The 27,819-nt window shown below is 38.9% G+C and overlaps 1 protein-coding gene across 3 annotated transcripts in view; it reads right to left on the bottom strand.

The window, feature by feature from the left end:
• Positions 1-27,819, bottom strand: part of ezh1 (enhancer of zeste 1 polycomb repressive complex 2 subunit) — a 105,560-nt gene that overhangs the window by 25,534 nt on the left and 52,207 nt on the right. For all 3 annotated transcript variants that reach the window (XR_009807417.1, XM_061905358.1, XM_061905357.1), the window contains exons 11-16: positions 18,080-18,309; positions 16,079-16,170; positions 11,583-11,611; positions 11,369-11,494; positions 2,227-2,405; positions 1,842-1,937 (exon numbers count right to left, since the gene is read on the bottom strand). Coding sequence is in view for 2 of the 3 variants with exons in the window: in XM_061905358.1 (XP_061761342.1) it covers positions 1,842-1,937; positions 2,227-2,405; positions 11,369-11,494; positions 11,583-11,611; positions 16,079-16,170; positions 18,080-18,309 (752 nt within the window). In the remaining variant the exon portion in view is untranslated. The remainder of the gene's footprint in view (positions 1-1,841; positions 1,938-2,226; positions 2,406-11,368; positions 11,495-11,582; positions 11,612-16,078; positions 16,171-18,079; positions 18,310-27,819) is intronic.

The raw sequence follows: 27,819 nt of genomic DNA, 5'->3' as shown, positions 1-27,819 counted from the left end.
TAAGAATTGTTACAAGTAAGAATCGTGATTAATACGGAAATCTTTTTTTTTTTTTTTTACACCCGTATTTTCTGTGGCTCCAAAAGTCTAGATCAGGGGTCACCAACACGGTGCCCACGGGCAACAGGTAGCCCGTAAGGACCCGCTGTCGCCCGCTGGCCTGTTCTAAAAATAGCTCAAATAGCAGCACTTACCAGTGAGCTGCCTCTATTTTTTTTTAAATTTTATTTACTAGCAAGCTGGTCTCTCTTTGCTTGACATATTTAATTCTAAGAGAGACAAAACTCATAGAATTTGAAAATCCAAGAAAATATTTTAAAGACTTGGTCTTCACTTGTTTAAATAAATTCATTTTTTTTTTACTTTGCGTCTTAAAACTTCCAGAAAGACAATTTTAGAGAAAAAATACAACCTTAAAAATGATTTTAGGATTTTTAAACACATATACCTTTTTACCTTTTAAATTCCTTCCTCTTCTTTCCTGACAATTTTAAATCAATGTTCAAGTAAATTTATTTTTTTATTGGAAAGAATAATAAATACATTTGAATTTTAATTCTTCATTTTAACTTCTGTTTTTTCGACGAAGAATATTTGTGAAATATTTCTTCAAACTAGTTATGATTAAAATTCCCCAAAATTATTCTGGCAAATCTAGAAAATTTTTAAGAATCAATTTAAGTCTTATTTCAAAGTCTTTTGAATTTATTTTATAATTTTTTTCGGGAAAATCTAGAAGAAAAAATGATTTGTCTTTGTTAGAAATATAGCTTGGTCCAATTTGTTATGTATTCTAACAAAATGCAGATTGGATTTTAACCTATTTAAAACATGTCATCAAAATTCTAAAATTAATATTAATCGGGAAAAATTACTAATGATGTTACATAAATTATTTTTTTGAATTTTTTCAAAAAGATTCGAATTAGCTAGTTTTTCTCTTTTTTTCGGTTGAATTTTGAATTTTAAAGAGTCAAAATTGAAGATAAACTGTTTCAAAATTTGATTTTCATTTTTTTCGTGTTTTCTCCTCTTTTAAAGCGTTCAATTAAGTTTTTTTTTCATCATTTATTCCCGACAAAAAACTTTCCGTAAAAAGAAAAAAAATATACGACGGAATGACAGACAGAAATACCCATTTTTTTTATATGTATAGATTTATTTATTAAAGGTAAATTGAGCAAATTGTCTATTTGATGCAATCTATTTAAGTATGTATCAAACTGGTAGCCCTTCGCATTAATCAGTACCCAAGAAGTAGCTCTTGGTTTCAAAAAGGTTGGGGACCCCTGGTATAAGCTATACACTAAATAGCCAAAAGTATTGGGCGACTTACCTTCACTCCCATGGGATGACTGACAGAAATATCCATTAAACCGTTCAATTAAGTGTTTTTTAATCATTTATTCTCTACAAAAAACCTTCCGTAAAAGGAAAAAAAATGTACGACGGAATGACTCACAGAAATATCAATTTATATATATATATATATATATATATATATATATATATATATATATATATATATATATATATATATATATGTACAGATTAATTTATTAAAGGTAAATTGAGCAAATTGGCTATTTAATGCAATTTATTTAAGTGTGTATCAAACTGGTAGCCCTTCGCATTAATCAGTACCCAAGAAGTAGCTCTTAGTTTCAAAAAGGTTGGTGACCCCTGGTATAGATAAATTGATTCATGCATTGAAACTCGTCCCTGAGAGGCGTTCTGATTTAGTTTTTCAAGATCTGATGTTTCTGACTTTCTAGTTTCTCTCTCTCTCCGGAACGCAGCGCTAAAAAAAAATTAAAAAAAAGTGTGATACAAAGCCTTACCTCACCGCAATACTCGGAGATGAACTCATTCTTCTGCACGGGCTGTTTGATGAAGGTGCCCCAACCAGCGATATCCGACGGCGCCAGCAGAAGGTGCTGAGGGATATCAAATGTCAATGAAAAAGTCAATTTAAACTAATTAATGCCTAGTTAAGAGACTACTAATTTTTTTGTACCTTTACCAGAGCCAAACTAAGCAACTAAATGTCCAATGGTGTTCATTCCCCCCCAAAAAATTTGACTTTGGTTTAATGTCTTTGTGTCTAATAGCAAAAAATTACCCGACAAAATGATTTCAGTTTTAACGCTCGACCACATCTAATTCAGAAGGAACCACAAAGCCCTGCTGTGTCCAGGGTGTATTTTTTTAAATTTTTTTAAGTACCTTTTTGAGACCCCTCTGGATGCTGCAATTCTTGCACGAGACCCCTTTGCTATCCCAGTGGTCCGCCGCGCCGCAGGTCATGCACAGATCCGGGTCGCACTCCCTGACTGCCAAGTAGCAAGGACACTGCTTGGTGTTGCACTGTGTCTTACACCTGCAGCCCGGGAAGCGGTTCTGACCTGGAAAAAAAATAAAATAAAGACATTTGGACATTAGAGCAAAATCTCTTTTGAGCAAAAGCCTCTTTTTAATGATGTTCTAACAGTAGTGTTCCTTAAGGCTGTTTTATGAGCTAAAGGTGCACAAAGAAATGGATTCCGCTATGAACGGGACTCTCGCTGCTGTGTTGGATCCGCTTTGGACTGGACTCTCGCGACTGTGTTGGATCCATTATGGATTGAACTTTCACAGTATCATGTTAGACCCGCTCGACATCCATTGCTTTAACACTGTTACAAATATGCGCCACACTGTGAACCCACACCGAACAAGAATGACAAACACATTTTGGGAGAACATCCACACCGTAACACAACAGAACAAATACCCAGAACCCCCTTGCAGCACTAAGTCTTCCGGGACGCTACAATATACCCCCCTCAACCTTATCCGCAAGATGTTTTCACAAAGATAAAATAAGTCATATTTTTTGTTCGTTTAATAGTTAAAACAAATTTGGATTATTGCAATCAGTTGATAAAACCTTGTCCTTTACATTTATAAAATATATATATATATTTTTTAAATCTACTACTCTGCTAGCATGTCAGCAGACTGGGGTAGATCCTGCTGATATCCTATGTATTGAATGAATACAGAATCGTTTTGAATAGGAAAAATATCGTTTTTGAAAAGAGAATCGAATCGAAAAAAATTGATATATTATCGAATCGTGACCCCAAGAATCGATATTGAATCGAATCGTGGGACACCCAAAGATTCCCAGCCCTAGTGGACACTCAAAGCAGATGCATTTCCAACGATAAAGTCAACGAAATCACAAAGGTGAATTTTGTTGATGTTATTGACTTATGTGGAGTATGCTAATCAGACATATTTGGTCACGGCATGACTGCAAGCTAATCGATGCTAACATGCTATTTAGGCTAGCTGTATGTACATATTGCATCATTATGCCTCATTTGTAGCAGTGTTAATTTTGTTGATGAAAATTTTTTGTCATAGTTATCGTCAACGACCTTTTTTTTCTGACTAAAACGAGACAATGACTAAATAAAAAATAATGTACGAGGACTAAGACGATGTATTGACATATTCGTCAAAGAATAAAAACGAGACGAAAATGTCGGCCAGAGACGAGATCCAATCGGAACTCATTTCGTTAGGAAGAGGCGGGAGGAGTTGGGAAGAGAACCAATCAGAGCGACGTGGTAAGGAAGTTACGTAAATGCAGTTTGCGCTGCAGAAGACAACATGTCAACGCCGGGGAGGAAGAGGAGAGAGGACATATGGGGACATTTTATATTTGACGTCAAAGATAACAAGACGCAGTGTAAAAAACTCAGCGTGAGGATTACGGGGAAAAACACAACAAACTTGAAGCGACATTTACAGTCGAATCACCCCGAAATCCACACACAGGTAAGCATTTTCCACAACATACAACTCACTCGACGTTATCCCGTTTATTACACGGCTTAGTCGTGAAATACTAAATTTGAGACATGATTTTCATCAAAATACGACTTGTATCGGTGATTTTTCCGCTGTTTTGCTTTGACTCTCAGAGATTGAAGGGAGAGTTTACATATTACCCTTTAGTCGACTAAATCTACTGTAGTTTCCGTCGACTATAATCTTATGATATTTTGTCTACTAAAACTAAACAATTTAAATAACAAAATTATGACTAAAACTAAATTACATTTTAGTCAAAAGACTATGACTCAAACTAAATCAAATTTTGCTGTCAAAATTAACACTGATTTCTAGCTATATTTGCATCCAGCCTTTCCCTCCACCCACATTTAATGCCAAACAAACACATACCAATCGTTGGTTAGAAGGCGATCGCCGAATTCGTCCGCGCTTCCTCCCGTGCCGCTGTCTGTCGTGACATGGCTTCTTTAATTTTGTTTTCGGTACCTGCCTCCACACTCTAACCATCCGTTTCAATACATGTGTAATCTGTTGAATCGCTTACGGCGCTGAAATCCGAGTCTGAATCCGAGCTACTATGCTATACCTTTCTGTGTTATCCGCCAGGTTTGTTATCCCGTTTATTACACGGCTTACTCGTGAAATAATAAATTTTAGACATGATTTTCATCAAAATACGACTTGTATCGGTGAGTTTTCCGCCGTTTTGTTTTGACTTTCAGAAATTGAAGGGAGAGTTTACATATTACCCTCGTCGACTATAATCTTATATTTCGTCAACTAAAACTAGACTAAAACTAAAACTATTTAACTAAATAATGACTAAAACTAAATTAAATTTTTGTCAAAAGACTATGACTAAAACTAAATCAAATTTTGCTGTCAAAATTAACACTGATTTGTAGCTATATTTGCATCCAGCCTTTCCCTCCACCCACATTTAATGCCAAACAAACACATACAAATCGTTGGTTAGAAGGCGATCCCCGAATTCGTCTGCGCTTCCTCCCGTGCCGCTGTCTGTCGTGATATGGCTGAAAAGCTTCTGTTTATTCTTTAATTTCATTTTCGGTACCTGCCTCCACACTCTAACCATCCGTTTCAATACATGTGTAATCTGTTGAATCGCTTACGACGCTGAAATCCTAGTCTGAATCTGAGCTACTATGCTATACCTTTCTGGGTTATCCGCCAGGTTTGTTATCCCGTTTATTACATGGCTTACTCGTGAAATACAACATTTTAGACATGATTTTTATCGGTGATTTTTCCGCTGTTTTGCTTTGACTTTCAGAAATTGAAGGGAGAGTTTACATATTACCCTTTAGTCGACTAAATCTACTGTAGTTTTCGTCGACTGTTATCTTATGATATTTTGTCAACTAAAACTAGACTAAAACTAAAACAATTTAAATAACTAAATCATGACTAAAACTAAATTACATTTTAGTCAAAAGACTATGACTCAAACTAAATCAAATTTTGCTGTCAAAATTAACACTGATTTGTAGCTATATTTGCATCCAGCCTTTCCCTCCACCCACATTTAATGCCAAACAAACACATACCAATCGTTGGTTAGAAGGCGATCGCCGAATTCGTCCGCGCTTCCTTCCATGCCGCTGTCTGTCGTGATATGGCTCAAAAGCTTCTGTTTCTTCTTTAATTTTATTTTCGGTATCTGCCTCCACACTCTAACCATCCGTTTCAATACATGCGAAATCTGTTGAATCGCTTACGGCGCTGAAATCCGAGTCTGAATCCGAGCTACTATGCTATACCTTTCTGTGTTATCCGCCAGGTTTGTTATCCCGTTTATTACACGGCTTACTCGTGAAATACTAAATTTGAGACATGATTTTCATCAAAATACGACTTGTATCGGTGATTTTTCCGCTGTTTTGCTTTGACTTTACGAAATTGAAGGGAGAGTTTACATATTACCCTTTAGTCGACTAAATCTACTGTAGTTTTTGTCGACTAAAACTAGACTAAAACTAAAACAATTTAAATAACTAAATCATGACTAAAACTAAATTACATTTTAGTCAAAAGACTATGACTCAAACTAAATCAAATTTTGCTGTCAAAATTAACACTGATTTGTAGCTATATTTGCATCCAGCCTTTCCCTCCACCCACATTTAATGCCAAACAAACATATACCAATCGTTGGTTAGAAGGCGATCGCCGAATTCGCCCGCGCTTCCTCCCGTGCCGCTGTCTGTCGTGATATGGCTTTTTTAATTTTGTTTTCGGTACCTGCCTCCACACTCCAACCATCCGTTTCAATACATGCGTAATCTGTTGAATCGCTTACGGCGCTGAAATCCGAGTCTGAATCCAAGCTACTATGCTATACCTTTCTGTGTTATCCGCCAGGTTTGTTATCCCGTTTATTACACGGCTTACTCGTGAAATACTAAATTTTAGACCTGATTTTTATCTGTGATTTTTCCACTGTTTTGCTTTGACTTTCAGAAATTGAAGGGAGAGTTTACATATTACCCTTTAGTCGACTAAATCTACGGTAGTTTTCGTCCACTATAATCTTATGATATTTCGTCAACTAAAACTAGACTAAAACTAAAACAATTTAAATAACTAAATCATGACTAAAACTAAATTACATTTTAGTCAAAAGACTTTGACTAAAACTAAATCAAATTTTGCCGTCAAAATTAACACTGATTTGTAGCTATATTTGCATCCAGCCTTTCCCTCCACCCACATTTAATGCCAAACAAACACATACCAATCGTTGGTTAGAAGGCGATCGCCGAATTCGCCCGCGCTTCCTCCCGTGCCGCTGTCTGTCGTGATATGGCTTTTTTAATTTCGTTTTCGGTACCTGCCTCCACACTCCAACCATCCGTTTCAATACATGCGTAATCTGTTGAATCGCTTACGGCGCTGAAATCCGAGTCTGAATCCGAGCTACTATGCTATACCTTTCTGTGTTATCCGCCAGGTTTGTTATCCCGTTTATTACACGGCTTACTCGTGAAATACTAAATTTTAGACCTGATTTTTATCTGTGATTTTTCCACTGTTTTGCTTTGACTTTCAGAAATTGAAGGGAGAGTTTACATATTACCCTTTAGTCGACTAAATCTACGGTAGTTTTCGTCCACTATAATCTTATGATATTTCGTCAACTAAAACTAGACTAAAACTAAAACAATTTAAATAACTAAATCATGACTAAAACTAAATTACATTTTAGTCAAAAGACTTTGACTAAAACTAAATCAAATTTTGCCGTCAAAATTAACACTGATTTGTAGCTATATTTGCATCCAGCCTTTCCCTCCACCCACATTTAATGCCAAACAAACACATACCAATCGTTGGTTAGAAGGCGATCGCCGAATTCGTCCGCGCTTCCTCCCGTGCCGCTGTCTGTCGTGATATGGCTTCTTTAATTTCGTTTTCGGTACCTGCCTCCACACTCCAACCATCCGTTTCAATACATGCGTAATCTGTTGAATCGCTTACGGCGCTGAAATCCGAGTCTGAATCCGAGCTACTATGCTATACCTTTCTGTGTTATCCGCCAGGTTTGTTATCCAGTTTATTACACGGCTTACTCGTGAAATACTAAATTTTAGACATGATTTTCATCAAAATACGACTTGTATCGGGGATTTTTCCGCTGTTTTGCTTTGACTTTCAGAAATTGAAGGGAGAGTTTACATATTACCCTTTAGTCGCCTAAATCTACTGTAGTTTTCGTCGACTAAAACTAGATTAAAACTAAAACAATTTAAACAACTAAATTACGACTAAAACTAAATTACATTTTAGTCAAAAGACTATGACTAAAACTAAATCAAATTTTGCTGTTAAAATTAAAACTGATTTGTAGCTATATTTGCATCCAGCCTTTCCCTCCACCCACATTTAATGCCAAACAAACACATACCAATCGTTGGTTAGAAGGCGATCGCCGAATTCGTCCGCGCTTCCTCCCGTGCCGCTGTCTGTCGTGATATGGCTTTTTTAATTTCGTTTTCGGTACCTGCCTCCACACTCCAACCATCCGTTTCAATACATGCGTAATCTGTTGAATCGCTTACGGCGCTGAAATCCGAATCTGAATCCGAGCTACTATGCTATACCTTTCTGTGCTATCCGCCATGTTTGTTTCTGGTGGCTTCACGCAGTGACGTCACAGGACAATAGACGGGTGGATGTAGCGACAGTGTAAATCAGGCACTTTGAAGCCGTTTTTCGGGATATTGCGTGATGGGTAAAATTTTGAGAAAAACTTCGAAAATTTTTTTTTTGTTTTAACCCTTCAGAAATTGTGATAATGTTCCCCTTTAAAGAGAGAAAAGGCAGAAAAATGCTTACTTCTGAATTGGCGAAAAACCTCATAACACCACCTGTAAATATTGGTATAATAGACCTTTCATGTCAAAGAGGACAGTGAGTGATATTAAACAGGACCTCTGCTGGCAGATATGCCGCATTACATTTTTGCAGAGTAACATAACACCCTGCGGGAAAAGGCGGGGATGACCCAAACGCCTGGCCGACAGCCTACGTCTGAGGGGGGAAAAAAAAAAAAAGCGTCTGCAGCGAAAACGCTCCCACTCCGCGTCGCTTTCAAACATTCCATCTGCCTCCATTGTTTATTCCGAGCTGTCGGGATCTTGCTGATGTTGGACGTGATGTTGTAAATCAGGCACGTTGCCCCGCCACGTCCCTTTGATTGCCTTCCAGGCCTTCACAGCGCACACATTTGCTACTTCCCGTTTGGCCCCCGGCTCACTTCTGCTACGGGAAAAAAAAAAGGCGCTCCGGAGGGAGGGGAGAGCGCCTGAATGGCCACATGTTGAAACGCTTCACGCCGAGCTTCCAAGAGGATAATAAAATGTATGCACAGTGGGGCAAAAAAAGTATTTAGTCAGCAAGTTCTCCCACATAAAATGATGACAGAGGTCTGTAATTTTCATCATAGGTACACTTCAACTGTGAGAGACAGAATGTGGAAAAAAAATTCCAGGAATTCACAGGTTTTTTTCATGTTTTTCGGTTGAATTTTAAAGAGTCGAAATTGAAGATAAACTATGTTTCAAAATTTAATTTTCATTTTTTGCGTGTTTTCTCCTCTTTTAAACCGTTCAATTAAAGGGGAACATTATCACAATTTCAAAAGTGTTAAAAACAATAAAAATCAGTTCCCAGTGGCTTGTTTTTATTTTTCGAAGTTTTTTTCAAAATTTTACACCTAAAAAAAGCTTTAAAGTTCTTGATTTTCGCTATTTGCGATGCGACTGTCCATTTCCCTGTGACGTCATACAGGGCTGCAAATACAAACAAGATATAGCGACATTAGCTCGGATTCAGACTCGGATTTCAGCGGTTAAAGCGATTCAACAGATTACGCATGTATTGAAACAGATGGTCGGAGTATGGAGGCAGAGAGCGAAAACGAAATTGAAGAAGAAATTGAAGCTATTGAGCGAATAGCTATTTACGCATTTACCATGAATTGATTAACGTGGACCCCGACTTAAACAAGTTGAAAAACTTATCCGGGTGTTACCATTTAGTGGTCAATTGTACGGAATATGTACTGAACTGTGCAATCTACTAATAAAAGTATCAATCAATCAATCAGAACGCTATTCGGCCATAGCATGGGTGTACCTAATGAAGTGGCCCATAGCATGGCTGCCTTATTAGCATCGCCGGTAAAATGTGCGGACCAAACGATCAGGACTTTCGCATCTTGTGACACTGGAGCAACTTAAATCCGTCGATTGGTAAGTGTTTGTTTTGCATTAAATGCGGGTATCTAGTTTCAAATGTACATACAGCTAGCGTAAATAGCATGTTAGCATCAATTAGCGTAGCATGTTAGCATCGATTAGCTGGCAGTCATGCCGCGACCAAATATGTCTGATTAGCACATAAGTCAACAACAAAACTCACCTTTGTGATTTTGTTGACTTAATCGTTGCAAATGCATCTGCAGGTTATCCATACATCTCTGTGCCATGTCTGTCTTAGCATCGCCGGTCAAATGTGAAGACACTCTGGCAAATTCAATGGGGGTCTGGCGGCAGATTTCTTGCCAGTGGTGCAACTTGAATCCCTCCCTGTTAGTGTTGTTACACCCTCCGACAACACACCGACGAGGCATGATGTCTCCAAGGTTCCAAAAAATAGCCGAAAAAACGGAAAATAACAGGGTGTGTTACCTCGGTGACGTCACGTTCTGACGTCATCGCTAAAAGACGGATAAACAGAAAGGCGTTTAATTTGCCAAAATTCACCCATTTAGAGTTCGGAAATCGGTTAAAAAAATACATGGTCTTTTTTCTGCAACATCAAGGTACATATTGATGCTTGCATAGTTTGGTGATAATGTTCCCCTTTAAGTGTTTTTTTCATCATTTATTCTCTACAAAAAAACCTTCTGTAAAAGGAAAAAAAATGTACGACGGAATGACAGACAGAAATACCCATTTTTTTCAATATATATAGATTTATTTATTAAAGGTAAAATGAGCAAATTGGCTATTTATGGCAATTTATTTAAGTGTGTATCAAACTGGTAGCTCTTGTGGTTTCGAAAAGGTTGGTGACACCTGATTTAGAGATTCAAGCGTGGAATAGTTAAAAAAAACAAAAATTAACATATGTATATTTTAAACATTTTTATGACTGACACCCTTCTGAGACCCCGGGACCTAACTTGAGGGGAGTCCTAAAGGTTCCAAATAATCTATAGCAGGGGTCACCAACCTTTTTGAAACCAAGAGCTACTTCTTGGGTACTGATTAATGCAAAGGGCTACCAGTTTGATACACACTTAAATAAATTGCCAGAAATAGCCAATTTGCTCAATTTACCTTCAATAAATAAATAATTCTATATATATATATATATATATATATATATATACATACATAAAAATGGGTATTTCTGTCCGTCATTCCGTCGTACATTTTTTTTCCTTTTACAAAAGGTTTTTTGTAGAGAATAAATGATGAAAAAAACGCTTAATTGAACGGTTTTAAAGAAGAGAAAACACGAAAAAAAATGAAAATTAAATTTCGACTCTTTAAAATTTAAAATTCAACGGAAAAAAATTAAGAGAAAAACTAGCTAATTCGAATCTTTTTGAAAAAATTAAAAAAAGAATTTATGGAACATCATTAGTCATTTTTCCTGATTAAGATTAATTTTAGAATTTTCATGACATGTTTTAAATAGTGGCCCTGCGATGAGGTGGCGACTTGTCCAGGGTGTAAACGCCTTCCGCCAGATTGTAGCTGAGATAGGCGCCAGCGCCCCCCGCGACCCCAAAAAGGGAATAAGCGGTAGAAAATGGATGGATGGATGGATGGATGTTTTAAATAGGTTAAAATCAGCTTTGAAATAAGATTTAAATTTGCCTATCTCAGCTGCATTCGGGCGGAAGGCGGGGTACACCCTGGACAAGTCGCCACCTCATTACTTCGAAAACTGGAACCCTTCCATCAAACTGTTACCACAAAACGCTTACACTCGTGTTCACACTGGCAGAACTTCTCGCAGAAATTCTGCGTTATCACACACGGGCAGGTGCTGTCACACGGGTGGTCCGGGTGGTCACAGGGCTGGTAGTTGTACACCTGATTGGACGAGTTATCTGGAACGGCAGAATAAAGACGCTCGTTTAAAAATAGCCCTCGCCTGTGATGTGTCATTATGTAGGGAAACGAAAAAAATAACCAGACCTTTTTTTAGCTGGATCTTGGCCCATAACCTGCGTCATCCAACAGAAACGAACACAAAGTACATTTGTGAGCGTGATTATAAATAGCTTATATCATTTCTATTGTTATTCCAGCTATGTTTCTAATGCAACTATTAAAAAATGCTGTAATGTCTGTGATCCATCAGGGGCTATTAGGCACAAGACATTGATACAACGTTGATTATGCATACAGTTCTGGTCAAAAGTTTACATGCACTTGTAAAGAACATAATGTCAAAGCTTTCTTCAGTTCCCAATAATTTCTATTTTTTTATGATAGAGTGATTGGAGCACATACAGTGGGGCAAAAAAGTATTTAGTCAGCCACCGATTGTGCAAGTTCTCCCACTTAAAATGATGACAGAGGTCTGTAATTTTCATCATAGGTACACTTCAACTGTGAGAGACGGAATGTGGAAAATTTTAAAGAATTTATTTGTAAATTATGGTGGAAAATAAGTATTTGGTCAACCATTCAAAGCTCTCACTGATGGAAGGAGGTTTTGGCTCAAAATCTCACGATACATGGCCCCATTCATTCTTTCCTTAACACGGATCAGTCGTCCTGTCCCCTTAGCAGAAAAACAGCCCCAAAGCATGATATTGCCACCCTCATGCTTCACAGTAGGTTTGGTGTTCTTGGGATGCAACTAAGTATTCTTCTTCCTCCAAACACGACAAGTTGAGTTTATACCAAAATGGATACATGGATGATACAGCAGAGGATTGGGAGAATGTCATGTGGTCAGATGAAACAAAATATAGTTTTTTGGTATAAACTCAACTGGTTGTGTTTGGAGGAAGAAGAATACTGAGTTGCATCCCAAGAACACCATACCTACTGTGAAGCATGGGGTTGGAAACATCATGCTTTGGGGCTGTTTTTCTGCGAAGGGGACAGGACGATTGATCCGTGTTAAGGAAAGAATGAATGGGGCCATGTATCGTGAGATTTTCCATCAGTAAGAGCTTTGAATGTTTGACGAAATACTGATTTTCCACCATAATTTACAAATAAATTCTTTAAAATTCCTACAATGTGATTTTTTTCCCCACATTCTGTCTCTCACTGTTGAAGTGTACCTATGATGAAAATTACAGACCTCTGTCATCATTTTAAGTGGGAGAACTTGCACAATCGCTGGCTGACTAAATACTTTTTGGCCCCACTGTATTTGTTTGTCATAAAAACATTCATGAAGTTTGGTTCCTTTATGAATTTATTAAGGGTCTACTGAAAATGTGAGCAAATCTACTGGGTCAAAAGTATACATACAGCAATGTTAATATTTGCTTACATGTCCCTTGGCACGTTTCACTGCAATAAAGAGCTTTTGGTAGCCATCCACAAGCTTCTGGTTGAGTTTCACCACTCCTTTTGACAAAATCGGTGCAGTTCATCTAAATGTGGTTTTCCACACGTTTAAGTCAGGACTTTGGGAAGGCCATTCTAAAACCTTAATTGTAGCCTGATTTAGCCATTCCTATACCACTTTTGACATGCTTTCGGGGTCATTGTCCTGTTGGAACACCCAACTGCGCCCAACTGGTGATTTTAGGTTGTCCTGGAGAATTTGGAGGTAATCCTCCTTTTCCATTGTCCCACTTACTCTCTGTAATGTCAGACTTGCCACTGACAGTTTGTTTGTGTTTTAGTTTTTCCTCTGTGTGTGTTTAGTATTTCCTGTTTTTAGTTCCTTTTATTTTGTCTGTTTCCTGTTTTTTTCCCCTGTGCACTGTTTTCCCCTCAGCTGCGGCTGATTTGCACCTGGCCACACCTGGTGTCAATCAGCCCACTCATAGTTGTACCTGCTTTGTCTTCCAGTCAGGGCCGGATTATTGTTGTTGCTACATGTCATGTATTGTCGCTCCTGTCGTGTCGTATCTTTGCAGCGTAGCGGTAAGCTATATTTCGTTAGATGTTTCTTAGCTTACTGTTTTTTTGTTCCCTGCTACCAATTTGTCTTTATACAACACGTAACGACTTCTGTTCCCGGTTCTGTTTATGCTAGCCTCCATGCTAAGCCCTATTTGTTTTTGCTAATTTCCTTTTATTTTCTAGCTCCCATGCTAGCTTTCTTAGTTGGTTATCCGCCTCGTGCGCGCTTTGTGTTAGAACTTTTGTTTGTTCTAGTTCTATTATTTTAATTAAATCATGTTTTCTCACTCCATGCCCGCCTTCATCTCTGCATCTTGGGGTTCGTCACCAACAAACTTTGACAGGTAAAGCACCAGTTGCATTGGCAGCAACACAGGCCCAGAACATAATACTACCACCGCCATGCTTGACGGTAGGTGTGGTGTTCCTGGGATTAAAGGCCTAAACCTTTCTCCTCCAAACATATTTCTGGGTATAGTGGCCAAACAGTTAAATTTGTGTTTCATCTGACCACAACTCTTTCCTCCAGAAGGTCTTATTTTTTGTCCATGTGATGTCAGATGAAACAAAAATGGAGCTGTTTGGCCACAATACTTAGTCTCAATTTATTAATACAACTTGTCTCAATTTATTAATACAACTATTTTGCAGTGTTGATATCTAACGTAGGATCCACTTTGTTGATTGGGAAATGGCCAAATTTAATTGGTCAATTCAACATATACATATATCCATTAATCCATTTTCTACCGGTTGTCCCTTTTGGGATCGCGGGGGGTCGTAAATACACACACGTATAGATCTATACACATGTGTGATGTCTGTGTTTCATGCATATTTGCAAGTGCTATTGTAATATAATCAAACTAGCGTCCTTACCATTAGCGGATATGATAACACGTTTACAGTACGAGTGTCAGTGTTACTATTATTAATTCACAATGGAATTTTTTTTCTATTGTTTCAGTTACATAAGTTCACCAAAACGTCATTGTGAAGTTATTGAGTCTGTTTAGTTGACTGGAGAGTTAGTTTCTGTAGTTCGTGGGTCCCTGGTGATGACTTCTGTTTTGTTTGATCAGCCGTTTTACTGCTGTGTTACAGGCACCGTTTGGACACAATGAAGGTATGTCAAATCTACATTTACAAAGTCTTTAGTACAGGGGTGCCCACACTTTTTCTGCAGGCGAGCTACTTTTCAATTGACAAACTCGAGGGGATCTACCTCATTTATAAATATAATTTATATTTATTTATTTATGAAAGAGACATTTTTGTAAACAAGTTAAATGTGTTTAATGATAATACAAGCATGTGTAACACATATAGATGTCTTTCTTTCACGAAGACAAGAATATAAGTTGGTGTATTACCTGATTCTGATGACTTGCATTGATTGGAATCAGACAGTAATGATGATAACGCCCACATTTTCAAATGGAGGAGAAAAAAAGTTGTCCTTTCTGTACAATACCACATGAAAGTGGTTGGTTTTTGGCATCTAATTCATCCAGCTTCCATACACTTTACAAGAAAAACATTGGCGGCAAATTCCGTAGCTTGCTTGATTGACATTCACGGCACCCGAGGGTCTTGTGAGATGACGCTGGCTGCTGCCAGTTCATTATTATGAAAAAATGACAGAGAGGAAGGCGAGAAACACTTTTTATTTCAACAGACTTTCGCGCCGTCCCTTCCGTCGAAACTCTAAAGGCCGACTGCACATTTCCTATCTTCACAATAAAAGCCCTGCTTCATTCTGCCTGCGCTAACACAATAAGAGTCTCGGAAAGCTGGCGTGCACAAGTGATGTGCACGCCAGCTTTCTGAGGGATCGCTTGTGCACGCCAGTTTTCCGAGACTCTGTATTTAGTTAGCGCAGGCAGCATGAAGCAGGGCTTTTATTGTGAAGATAGGAAATGTGCAGTCGGCCTTTAGAGTTTTGACGGAAGGTACGGCGCGAGAGTCTGTTGAAATAAAAAGTGTTTCTCGCCTTCCTCTCGGTCATTTTTCATAATAATGATCTTGCAGCAGCCAGCGTCATCTCACAAGACCCTCCGGTACCGTGAATGTCATTTAAGTGACGTCTTGGTGAAGATTGATGATCACTAATTTTTAGGTCTATTTTTTTTTAAAAGCCTAGCTGGAGATCGACTGACACACCCCCCCGCGGTCGACTGGTAGCTCGTGATCGACGTAATGGGCACCCCTGCTTTAGTATATATCTGCTTGTGGGCGGCTTAAATACTGGTGTGCTCTGTAGCCCGGAAAGTGTGGTCATTAATTATTAATGAGATGTATTAGTTGGCGTAATAATTGATTTTCTTTATCAGCTAACACACAAAACTAAGATGTGGAGGATTGATTCAACTAGTTTAGCATATATTGACTCAAGTTAGGTTAGTTTAAGCATAATTTATGTAAAAAATGCATTAAAATGGTGCACCTGCATCATTCAGTATGCAGTCGCTCGCCCTAGGTAGAAGTTTGGACACCCCTGATCAAAACTATTACATAATATTTTTTTACCTAAAAACATAAAAAAACATTTTTTTTTTGCATGTTTGTGCATTGGTGCTTGGAAGAGTGTGGCTTACCTGTGTTTCCTCTTCTTCTTTTGCGGAGAGATGCCTCCATCCTCCAGCGGCACGCGATGGAGGAGGACCTCCTTTGCAGCAAACTCGTATACCTGGGAAAAGTCCAAACACACACAGGATGTGGAAAGAAAAAAGAAGACTTACAAAAGGCTCTAACTCCACTTGCTTAACAATGGAGGTTTTTCCTGCACAAATGTGTCATTTTACCACAACTAAGCAACAACTTTGTCACTGCTCATTTGTCATATTCCGGCCACTCTAGCCAGTTGGCATGGCAACAGTTAGAGCCACAACACACACACACACACACACACACACACACATATATATATATATATATATACACAGTAAATACACATACACAATCATATATATATATATATATACACACACACACACACATATATATATCTATATATATATTTATACACACATATATATATACACATATATATATATATATATATATAGAGAGAGAGAGATACACATATGTATATATATGTGTGTATATATACATACACATACATATATATACATAAATATATACATATATATATATATACATACACATATATACATACATTCACACATATATATATATATGTATATATATATATATATATATATATATGTGTATGTATATATATATATATATATATATATATATATATATATAAATATATATATACACACATATATACACACACACACACACACACACACACACACACACACACACACACACACACACACACACACACACACACACACACACACACACACACACACACACACACACACACACACACAGTGTCTTTAAAGTGTGCATTAATTTGCTAAAATAGTAACTTTTGCTGAAGCTACAAACAATTACTCATGTATATGTTGTTTAAGTGGAAATCTGATTACCTAATCTTAAAAACTTTTCGATTTACGGACTGTGTTTAGGATCCAATTAAGCTCGTAAATCGATGTACAGGTTTTAGTGTGCATTGCAGTTTTATCTGCTGGATGCGTAAAGTCACTGCCACGCTGTCTATCTCCATTGCAAGTAGACTGCAACAGCGGAAATTGAAAATAAATTCATTAGCCTACAGCAGGGGTCGGGAACCTTTTTGTCTGAGAGAGCCAAGAAGCCAAATATTTTAAAATGTATTTCCCTAAGAGCCCTTTAATATATTTTTTAACACTGAACGCAACTTAACGCGTGCATTTTTAAGTAAGACCAACATTTCCAGAATATAATAGGTCTTTTATTCTTTGTATTAACATTGTTATTCTGAAGTCAACTGTGGAGGGGGCGTGGCCTGCGGGCCTGCAGCAAAGCGGGATGTTGCCAGGACCGCCCTCGAAATCAGCGACAGGTGCGTAGATGGCCCACCTGGGCCTTTTTATCTAATCACCTGACGCTCTGTTATAAGCAGCAGCCAGGAGGAGAGACAGGGTTGGGGCTGGAGCCAGAGCGCGGGTGAGGACGAAAGAGAAAAAGACAATTGCTGGAAAGCAACTGAGAGACTAATTGAAAAAAAAAAACAATATTTTAACCCTAAAACAGGCTCTCATGTCGGTGCTTGGTGGTCTGAAGAACCCCCAGGAGGGCAAGCTCAACACTAACCAATAATAAATAAATTACTTCTTACCATTAACGCAACTTTTTGAACATAAAAATGCATGAGAAAGTTTTATATTTTGAATGTTATTTTTAACACTATGATTACAAGTGGAATTATTCATTACTTATCCTGTTAAGCAATGTCAGCTCAGATTTATCCAAGAGCCAGATGCAGTCATCAAAAGAGCCACATCTGGCTCGAGAGCCATAGGTTCCCTACCCCTGGCCTACAGTTTCTAACGTGATATGACAGTCAAGATGTGAGTGAAAATATCAGAGAGAACTTTCAAGATGGTACAGTGCTGTTCTACAAAACCAAAGAAAACCCCTGTTGTTAAAATAATATTTCTTATCACCTAAAAGGGAAATTATTATTCTGGAGCTTTCACCTCCTTGCAGTTCTTGGTGCCGATGAGGCGGGCGATGGAGCAGAAGTTGTTGAAGTAGGTGCCGTGCAGCACCCTGAAGAGAGACTCCTCCGCACCGCTCCACTCAGCCACACAGCACGTTGCCTGCTGCTGTTGTTGTTGATGCTGATGCTGCTGTTGTTGTTGATGCTGATCACCTTCATCCTCGACTGGGTGCAGCTTGGTTGGAGTTTGACAACGCGAATTGCCCTCTGTAACACACACAAGAACACTTTACTACTACGGAGAAAATAAGTTTGAGGAAGAAAAGAAACGTCTTTTTTTATTTTTTTACTTTGAGATAAAAAAAATTAATATTGTAGTAATTATATGTATATATTTATATTTCATACTGGTTATTTATGAATTATAATACTCATAATACCCAGATGGCGTGTCTTTCCCTTAGAGCAGGGGTGTCAAACTCAAATACAGAGTGGGCCAAAATTTTAAACGGAACAAAGCCGCGGGCCAAGGTTGAACAAATGAACCTTTTAATAGGGACCCAAACAAAATTTGCATGAAATAATTGAACAAGCAAGGCTTATATAACTTTAGTGACATGCAAAATCCAGTTTCAAATAATAATAATAATAATTAGAAAAATATCAATGGCATATCAAATAAAATTTAAATAAAAATGTAATGCCTTTTTTTTACTATTTGCAATCTTCTGAGGTAAATATCATTTTTTTTCCACAGGCTAATAATAAATTTGAAAATAAAATAACAATAATGAATGAACCAAACATTCAAGCTTTGAAATAGCAAGAGAAAATGCATGCATAAAACGTTAATTATTGGTCAGTTTGCTGGAAGTTTCCCGGAAGAGTTAGTGCTGCAAGGGGTTCTGGGTACTTATTCTGTTGTGTTACGTTGCGGATGTTCACCCAAAATGTGTTTGTCATTCTTGTTTGGTGTGGGTTCACAGTGTGGCGCATATTTTTAACAGTGCTAAAGTTGTTTATACGGCCACCCTCAGTGTGACCTGTATGACTGTTGACCAAGTATGCCTTGCATTCACTTGTGCGTGTGTGTGTGTGTGTAAAAGCCACAAATATTACGTGACACGCTGTTAGTATGGAGGAAAAGCAGACGTGACGACAGGTTGTAGAGAACGCTAAAGGCAGTGCCTTAAATGCACGCCCCCAATATAGTTGTCCAGGTGGGAATCGGTAGAAATTCAGGAGAATGGTTGCCCCGGGAGATTTTTGGGAGGGGTACTGAACTTTGGGAGTCTACCGGGAAAATTAGGAGGGTTGGCAAGTATGAGTATTAGCGGTGAATGCGGTGTTACAGCGGCACCGACGCTGTATAACACCGGGGGGCTCCTATTAAGATACACGCTTACGAGTTTAAACTCAAGGCGATCAGTCATGCAGTAGAACACGGGAATAGAGCAGCAGCGAGACAATTTAGAAGAGACACTGACTCGATTAATGACGACTTCGACGAGACGGACGACGTATTCGCCCAACTGTTTGATTCGGACACTGAAGAAGAAGAATTCGAGGGATTCGTGGATGAGGAAATATGTAATAAAGTGAGCTTTACATGTTTATTTTGTGTGTTGTGTTGCGTGAAATTAACGTTTGAGCAACGTTGAGTTATTGATATATTGTTATTGCTTTGCACTAATTCGAGTGTTACTATTTTGTGATTTACCGTAACAGTATCAGACTGTTTTTTTTATGCCGTATTCGCCCAACTGTTTGATTCGGACACTGAAAAAGAAAAAATCGAGAGATTCGTGGATGAGGAAAACCGTAATAAAGTGAGCTTTACATGTTTATTTTGTGTGTTGTGTTGTGTTGTGTGAAATTACCGTTTGAGCAACGTTGAGTTATTGATATATTGTTATCGCTTTGCACTATTTTGAGTGTTATTATTTTGTGATTTACCGTAACAGTATCAGACTGTTTTTTTTATGTCGTATTCGCCCAACTGTTTAATTCGGACACTGAAGAAGAAGAAATCGAGGGATTCCTGGATGAAGAAAAACTTAATAAAGTGAGCTTTACATGTTTATTTTGTGTGTTGTGTTGTGTGAAATTACCGTTTGAGCAACGTTGAGTTATTGATATATTGTTATTGCTTTGCACTATTTTGAGGGTTACTATTTTGTGATTTACCGTAACAGTATAAGACTGTTTTTTTATGCCGTATTCGCCCAAATGTTTGATTTGGGCGAACAATCATGTCTTCCCCATGATTGTGTGTCATACAGAATCAAAACGAGAGACCATTTAAAGGCTTTTCCAGGTGTTTTGAGTTAGTTAGCTAATTAGCATGTGGCACCAGGTGTCTTCAATATCTGACCTTTTCACCACATTCTAATTTTCTGAGCTGTTGAATTTAGGGTTTTCATTGGTTGTCAGCTATAATGATCTCCTTTTTGGCAAAAAACACTTGAAATGTATCAGTCTGTTTGGAATGAATGTATACATTCTACAAGTTTGACTTTCAAAATGGAATTAATGAAATAAATCAACTTTTTCATGATATCCTAATAATATGACCAGCACCTGTATATGAACAAAGTTTTTAAATAGGCCATTCATTGAAGGTGCGCCTTATAGTGCGGAAAATACAGTTTATAGTCTCAATTTGTTATTTAGAAAAAACACACCTTGTATTCCTAATTTGACAGCAATAAAACATTTATACATTTTAAATGGCCTGTAGAGCAGTTGTGATTGTGCTCCATGAGGTCTGCCGAGGTATTGCACTAGTTAAATTGAACTTTTTATTTTGTTTTCCTGTATTTTGGATGAAAACAGTTAACTTTGTTTTTAGATGGCTTGTAGCAGGGGTCGGGAACCTTTTTGGCTGAGAGAGCCATGAAAGCCAAATATTTCACAATGTATTTCCGTAAGAGCCATATAACATTTTTCAACACTGAATACAACTAAATTCGTGCATTTTTAAGTATGACCAACATTTGTAGAGTATAATAAGTCTCTTATTCTTTTTAACAACATTGTTATTATAAAAGTTAACCAATAATACATATAATACTTCTTATCATTAATGCGACATCTTGAACAGGTGCGGTAGAAAAAGGATGGTTGGATTAAATTGCATGAGAATGTTTTATAATTTGAACGTTATTTTTGAAACTGTGATTACCAGCGGAATTATTCATTACTTATCGTGTTAAGCAATGTCAGCTAAGATGTATCTGAGAGCCATATGCAGTCATCTGGCTCTAGAGCCATAGGTTCCCTACCCCTGGTTTAAGCATTAGACACCTTTTTACCTGCACTCTGCCTCCTGCTGTTTCCCCACATCTACAAAGCAATTAGCTACCGACTGCCACCTACTGACATGGAAGATTATTACACGTTTACTCGGGATAGCTCGGTTGGTAGAGTGGCAGTGCTCGCAACCTGAGGGTTCCAGGTTCGATTCCCGCTTCCGCCATCCTAGTCACTGCCGTTGTGTCCTTGGGCAAGACACTTTACACACCTGCCCCCAGTGCCACCCACACTGGTTTAAATGTAACTTAGATATTGGGTGTCACTTTGTAAAGCGCTTTGAGTCACTAGAGAAAAGTGCTATATAAGTATAATTATCTGAGAGCCATATGTAGTCATCAAAAGAGCCACATCTGGCTCTAGAGCCATAGGTTCCCTACCCCTGGCTTATAGGGCAGTTACTGTTGCTCTCCATTAAGCCTGCCTAGCAACAAGCATTCACAAAAACCTACTTTTTAAAAAAAAATGGTGCCTAATACAAAAATATAAACTGTAAACTATACACTATAAACCAGGGGTGCCCACACTTTTTCTGCAGGCGAGCTACTTTTCAATTGACCAACTCGAGGGGATCTACCTCATTTATATATATCATTTATATTTATTTATTTATGAAAGAGACATTTTTGTAAAGAAGTTAAATGTGTTTAATGGTAATACAAGCATGTGTAACACATATAGATGTCTTTCTTTCACAAAGACAAGAATATAAGTTGGTGTATTACCTGATTCTGATGACTTGCATTGATTGGAATCAGACAGTAATGATGATAACGCCCACATTTTCAAATGGAGGAGAAAAAAAGTTGTCCTTTCTGTACAATAAACACATGAAAGTGGTTGGTTTTTGCTTGATTGACATTCACGGCTCCCGAGGGTCTTGTGAGATGACGCTGGCTGCTGCCAGTTCCTTATTATGAAAAAATGACAGAGAGGAAGTCGAGAAACACTTTTTATTTCAACAGACTTTCGCGCCATCCCTTCCGTCAAAACTCTAAAGGCCGACTGCACATTTCCTATCTTCACAATAAAAGCCCTGCTTCATGCTGCCTGTGCTAACAAAATAAGAGTCTCGGAAAGCTGGCGTGCACAAGTGATGTGCACGGCAGCTTTCTGAGGGATCGCTTGTGCACGCCAGTTTTCCGAGACTCTGTATTTAGTTAGCGCAGGCAGCATGAAGCAGGGCTTTTATTGTGACGATAGGAAATGTGCAGTCGGCCTTTAGAGTTTTGACGGAAGGTACGGCGCGAGAGTCTGTTGAAATAAAAAGTGTTTCTCGCCTTCCTCTCGGTCATATTTTAATAATAATGATCTTGCAGCAGCCAGCGTCATCTCACAAGACCCTCCGGTACCGTGAATGTCATTTAAGTGACGTCTTGGTGAAGATTGATGATCACTAATTTTTAGGTCTATTTTTTTTAAAAGCCTGGCTCGAGATCGACTGACACACCCCCCGCGAACGACTGGTAGCTCGCGATCGACGTAATGGACACCCCTGATATAAACTATAAAATTCAGTGTGCAGAATGATCCAAAAATGCTTGTAGGGCTCAATTTGAAATTATTATTATAATATTATTACAAACTATAACAACATTTATACAACAAAGATGGAAAGCATAATTAGCCCCTTTTAAACAATATTTACTGAACCTGCTAAATAAAACAGTTCTTATCAATTGAATATACATCGGTTTTTCATATAAAATCCCTCTTGGTCTTTTCCATATCTTTTTATAGCCTATAGCAGTGTTTTTCAACCACTGTGCCGCGAGACACAGTACTGTGTGCCGTGGGAGATGATCTAATTTCACCTATTTGGGGTAAAAAAATATTTTTTTGCAAACCAGTTATTATAATCTGCAAATGATGTGTTGTTGTTGAGTGTCGGTGCTGTCTAGAACCCGGCAGACTAACCGTGTAATACTCTTCCATATCAGTAGGTGGCAGCCGGTAGCTAATTGCTTTGTAGATGTCGGAAACAGGGGGAAGAACTGGCTACAAAGTAAACAAAAACACAATTCTGGACGACAGCAAAGACTTACTGTGAAGCAAAGACGGCGTCCACAAAGTACATCCCGAATATGACATGACAATCGACAATGTCCCACAAAGAAGGATAAAAACAAAGTAGATGCGGGAAATATCACTCAAAGGAAGAAGTGAAGTTAATTATATTTATATAGCGTTTTTCTCTAGTGACTCAAAGCGCTTTACATAGTGAAACCCAATATCTAAGATACATTTTTAAACCAGTGTGGGTGGCACTGGGAGCAGGCGGGTAAAGTGTCTTGCCCAAGGACACAACGGCAGTGACTAGGATGTCAGAAGCGGGGATTGAGCCTGCAACCCTCTAGTTGCTGGCACGGTCGCTCTACCAAACGAGCTATACCGCTTGTCACATAGACATGTAACTGCTACAGGAAAATACCAAAAAAAGAGAAAAAGCCACCAAAATAGGAGCGCAAGACAAGAACTAAAGCACTACACGCAGGAAAACTGCAAAAAACTCCAAATAAGTCCGGGCGTGATGTGATAGGCCATGACAGTACACCTACTTTGAGACAAGAGCTATAGTGATGCATGCTTGGTTATGATTTAAAGCATGGGTGTCAAACTCGTTTGGCCCTTGAGGCAATATCAAATTAACATTAGAGCTGGCCCGCCGCAGTAACACCGCATTCACCACTAATACTCATACTCGTCAACCCTCCCGATTTTCCCGGGAGACTCCCGAAGTTCAGTGCCCCTCCCGAATTTCTCCCGATTTCCACCCGGACAATAATATCGGGGGCGGGCCGTAAAAGGACTGCCTTTGGCGTTCTCTACATGTCGCCACATCCGCTTTTCCTCCATACAAACAGCGTGCCGGCCCACTCACATAATATATGCGGCTCATACACACACACAAGTGAATGCAAGGCATACTTGGTCAACAGCCATACAGGTCACACTGAGGGTGGCCGTATAAACAACTTTAACACTGTTACAAATATGCGCCACACTGTGAACCCACAGCAAACAAGAATGACAAACACATTTCGGGAGAACATCCGCACCGTAACACAACATAAACACAACCGAACAAATACCCAGAACTCCTTGCATCACTAACTCTTCCGGGCCGCTACAATATACACCCCCGCTACCACTAAACCCCGCCCCAACTCAAACCCGCCGCCGAAAAGAGGCATTCAATGTGTATTTTTATTTTATTTGATATGCCATTGATATTTTTAAATTATTATTATTTAAAACTCAATTTTGCATGTCACTATAAAGTTATATAAGCCTTGCTTGTTTAATATTCAATGCAAAACTTGTTTGGGTCCCCATTAAAGGATTAATTTGTTCAAGAACTAAAGCACTACACCAAGGAAAACTGCAAAAAACTCTAAATAGGTCACGGCGTGATGTGACAGGTCATGACAGTACACCTACTTTGAGACAAAAGCTATAGTGATGCATGCTTGGTTATGATTTAAAGCATGGGTGTCAAACTCTGGCCCGATGGGGACATCTCTACGCTGCTGATCCGCCTCCGCTTGAGATGGTTTCCTGTGGACGGGACTCTCGCTGCTGTCTTGGATCCGCTTGAACTGAACTCTCGCGGCTGTGTTGGAGCCACTCTGGATTGAACTTTCACAGTATCATGTTAGACCCGCTCGACATCCATTGCTTTCGGTCCCCTAGGGGGGTGGGGGGTGGGGTTGCCCACATCTGAGGTCCTCTCCAAGGTTTCTCATAGTCAGCATTGTCACTGGCATCCCACTGGATGTGAATTCTCCCTGCCCACTGGATGTGAGTTTTCCTTGCCCTTTTGTGGGTTCTTCCGAGGATGTTGTAGTCGTAATGATTTGTGCAGTCCTTTGAGACATTTGTGATTTGGGGCTATATAAATAAACATTGAATGATTGATTGATTTAACCTCGGCCCGCGGCTTCGTTCAATTTTAAATTTTGACCCACTCTGTATTTGAGTTTGACACCCCTGATTTAAAGTCATATCCAACAATTGCGACATCGACCTTTTACTGAGTTTCGTTTTTTTAAATGATTTCTGCTGGTGGTGTGCCTCCGGATTTTTTCAACGCAAAAAATGTGCCTCGGCTCAAAAAAGGTTGTAAAACACTGGCCCATAGTGCAGTTCTGTCGGTGCTCCATGAAGTCTGCCTAGCAACAAACAAACTTCACATTAATACACCTTCTAAAATTTGTATTTATTTTCTTCCATTCATCCATTTTCTACCGTTTAATCCCTTTCAGGGTCGCGGGGGGGTGCTGGAGCCCATCTCAGCTGCATTCGGCAATGAAAAAGAAAAAGCTTATTATAAAACTAACGTTTAATTGGACAGCAATAACACATTTTTTACGTGGCCTATGTGGCCGTAGCAGCAAGTCTGCCTAGCAACTACTGCTGTTAGTACACCTGCTAAAATTAGAACAATCATAATGTTGGCTGCAAGAAGAAAAAAACAACTCACATTAGCTTGCCGTTGGGCATTGGTTGCCCTCTTATTGTTGATATGATATATGAGGGCAGGTGCAGTGCGAGTGTGCTCAATGAATACCACCTGGCAACAGGGGTCTACACTGTGCTATAAGAGAAATGTTATTCTAGGTTGTGTTGTAATGAATGAGGAGGCTTTTATGAGGGTTTTTTTTTCGCAGGTGGACACGTCGATTCCAGCTAGGGCCACGATTCAATTAAAATGCGGTAAACACTGCAACTATTTGATTTATAAACCCTGTTTCCATATGAGTTGGGAAATTGTGTTGGATGTAAATATAAATACAATCATTTTCAACCCATATTCAGTTGAATATGCTACAAAGACAACATATTTGATGTTCAAACTGATACACTTTTTTTTTTCTCGCAAATAATCATTAACTTTAGAATTTTTTTTCTCTCGCAAATAATCATTAACTTTAGAATTTGTAAAGGATATCACCACATGGGCTCAGGAGCACTTCAGAAAACCATTGTCACTAAATACAATTGGTCGCTACATCTGTAAGTGCAAGTTAAAGCTCTACTATGCAAAGCGAAAGCCATTTATCAACAACATCCAGAAACGCTGCCGGCTTCTCTGGGCCCGAGATCATCTAAGATGGATTTATGCAAAGTGGAAAAAGTGTTCTGTGGTCTGACGAGTCCACATTTCAAATTGTTTTTGGAAATACCGGACTGTTGAACGACTGAAGCTCTACGTAAAACCAGAATGGGAAAGAATTCCACTTTCAAAACTTCAACAATTAGTTTCCTCAGTTCCCAAACGTTTATTGAGTTTGTTGCAATCCGCTAAACGGATCGTTTGTTGTTTAGATTTTGTGTTCTTATTATTTCTGGACTCTACCGATCCCCTTTTTCTGAGCACTTCCTTGTTAGTATTTGTCACCATGGCGACTAATTTTGCTCCTCCTGCACTGGCTTCTGATGCACACCTGTTTGTGATTATTGTGTTTGTATTTAAGACCGCCTGCCAAATTAGTTCTTTCTGGACGCATAAGTCGCAATTTTTTTCATAGTTTGGCCAGGGGTGCGACTTGTACTCAGGAGCGACTTATGTGTGAAATTATTAAACACATTAGTGTGGCCTAGTAGTTAGAGTGTCCGCCCTGAGATCGGTAGGTCGTGAGTTCAAATCCCGGCCTAGTCATACCAAAGACTATAAAAAATGGGGCCCGTTAGCTCCCTGCTTGGCACTCAGCATTAAGGGATGGAATTGGGGGTTAAATCACCATAAATGATTCCCGGGCGTGGCACCACTGCTGCCCACTGCTCCCCTCACCTCCCGGGGGGTGATCAAGGGTGATGGGTCGAATGCAGAAAATAATTTTGCCACATCTAGTAGAAGGTGAGTGCCCCTAAGAAAAGGCATTGACGCTTAAGGAAGGCTAAGCAGAACAAAACTAAAACTGAACTGGCTACAAAGTAAACAAAAACATAATGCTGGACGACAGCAAAGACTTACTGTGAAGCAAAGACGGCGTCCACAATGTACATCCCGAATATGACATGACAATCGACAATGTCCCCGCAAAGAAGGATAAAAACAAAGTAGATGCGAGAAATATCACTCAAAGGAAGAAGTGAAGTGAATTATATTTATATAGCGCTTTTCTCTAGTGACTCAAAGCGCTTTACATAGTGAAACCCAATATCTAAGTTACATTTTTAAACCAGTGTGGGTGGCACTTGGAGCAGGTGGGTAAAGTGTCTTGCTCAAGGACACAACGGCAGTGACTAGGATGGCAGAAGCAGGGATTGAACCTGCAACCCTCAAGTTGCTGGCACGGTCGCTCTACCAAACGAGCTATACCGCTTGTTACATAGACTCAGCATTAAGGGTTGGAATTGGGGGTTAAATCACCATAAATGATTCCCGGGCGCGGCACCGCTGCTGCCCACTGCTCCCCTCACCTCCCAGGGGGTGATCAAGGGTGATGGGTCGAATGCAGA

This window comes from Nerophis ophidion, linkage group LG07 (genome assembly GCF_033978795.1).
Source record: "Nerophis ophidion isolate RoL-2023_Sa linkage group LG07, RoL_Noph_v1.0, whole genome shotgun sequence".
In the NCBI taxonomy this organism is placed as follows: domain Eukaryota; kingdom Metazoa; phylum Chordata; class Actinopteri; order Syngnathiformes; family Syngnathidae; genus Nerophis; species Nerophis ophidion.
This window is presented reverse-complemented; position numbering and strand designations above follow the sequence as displayed.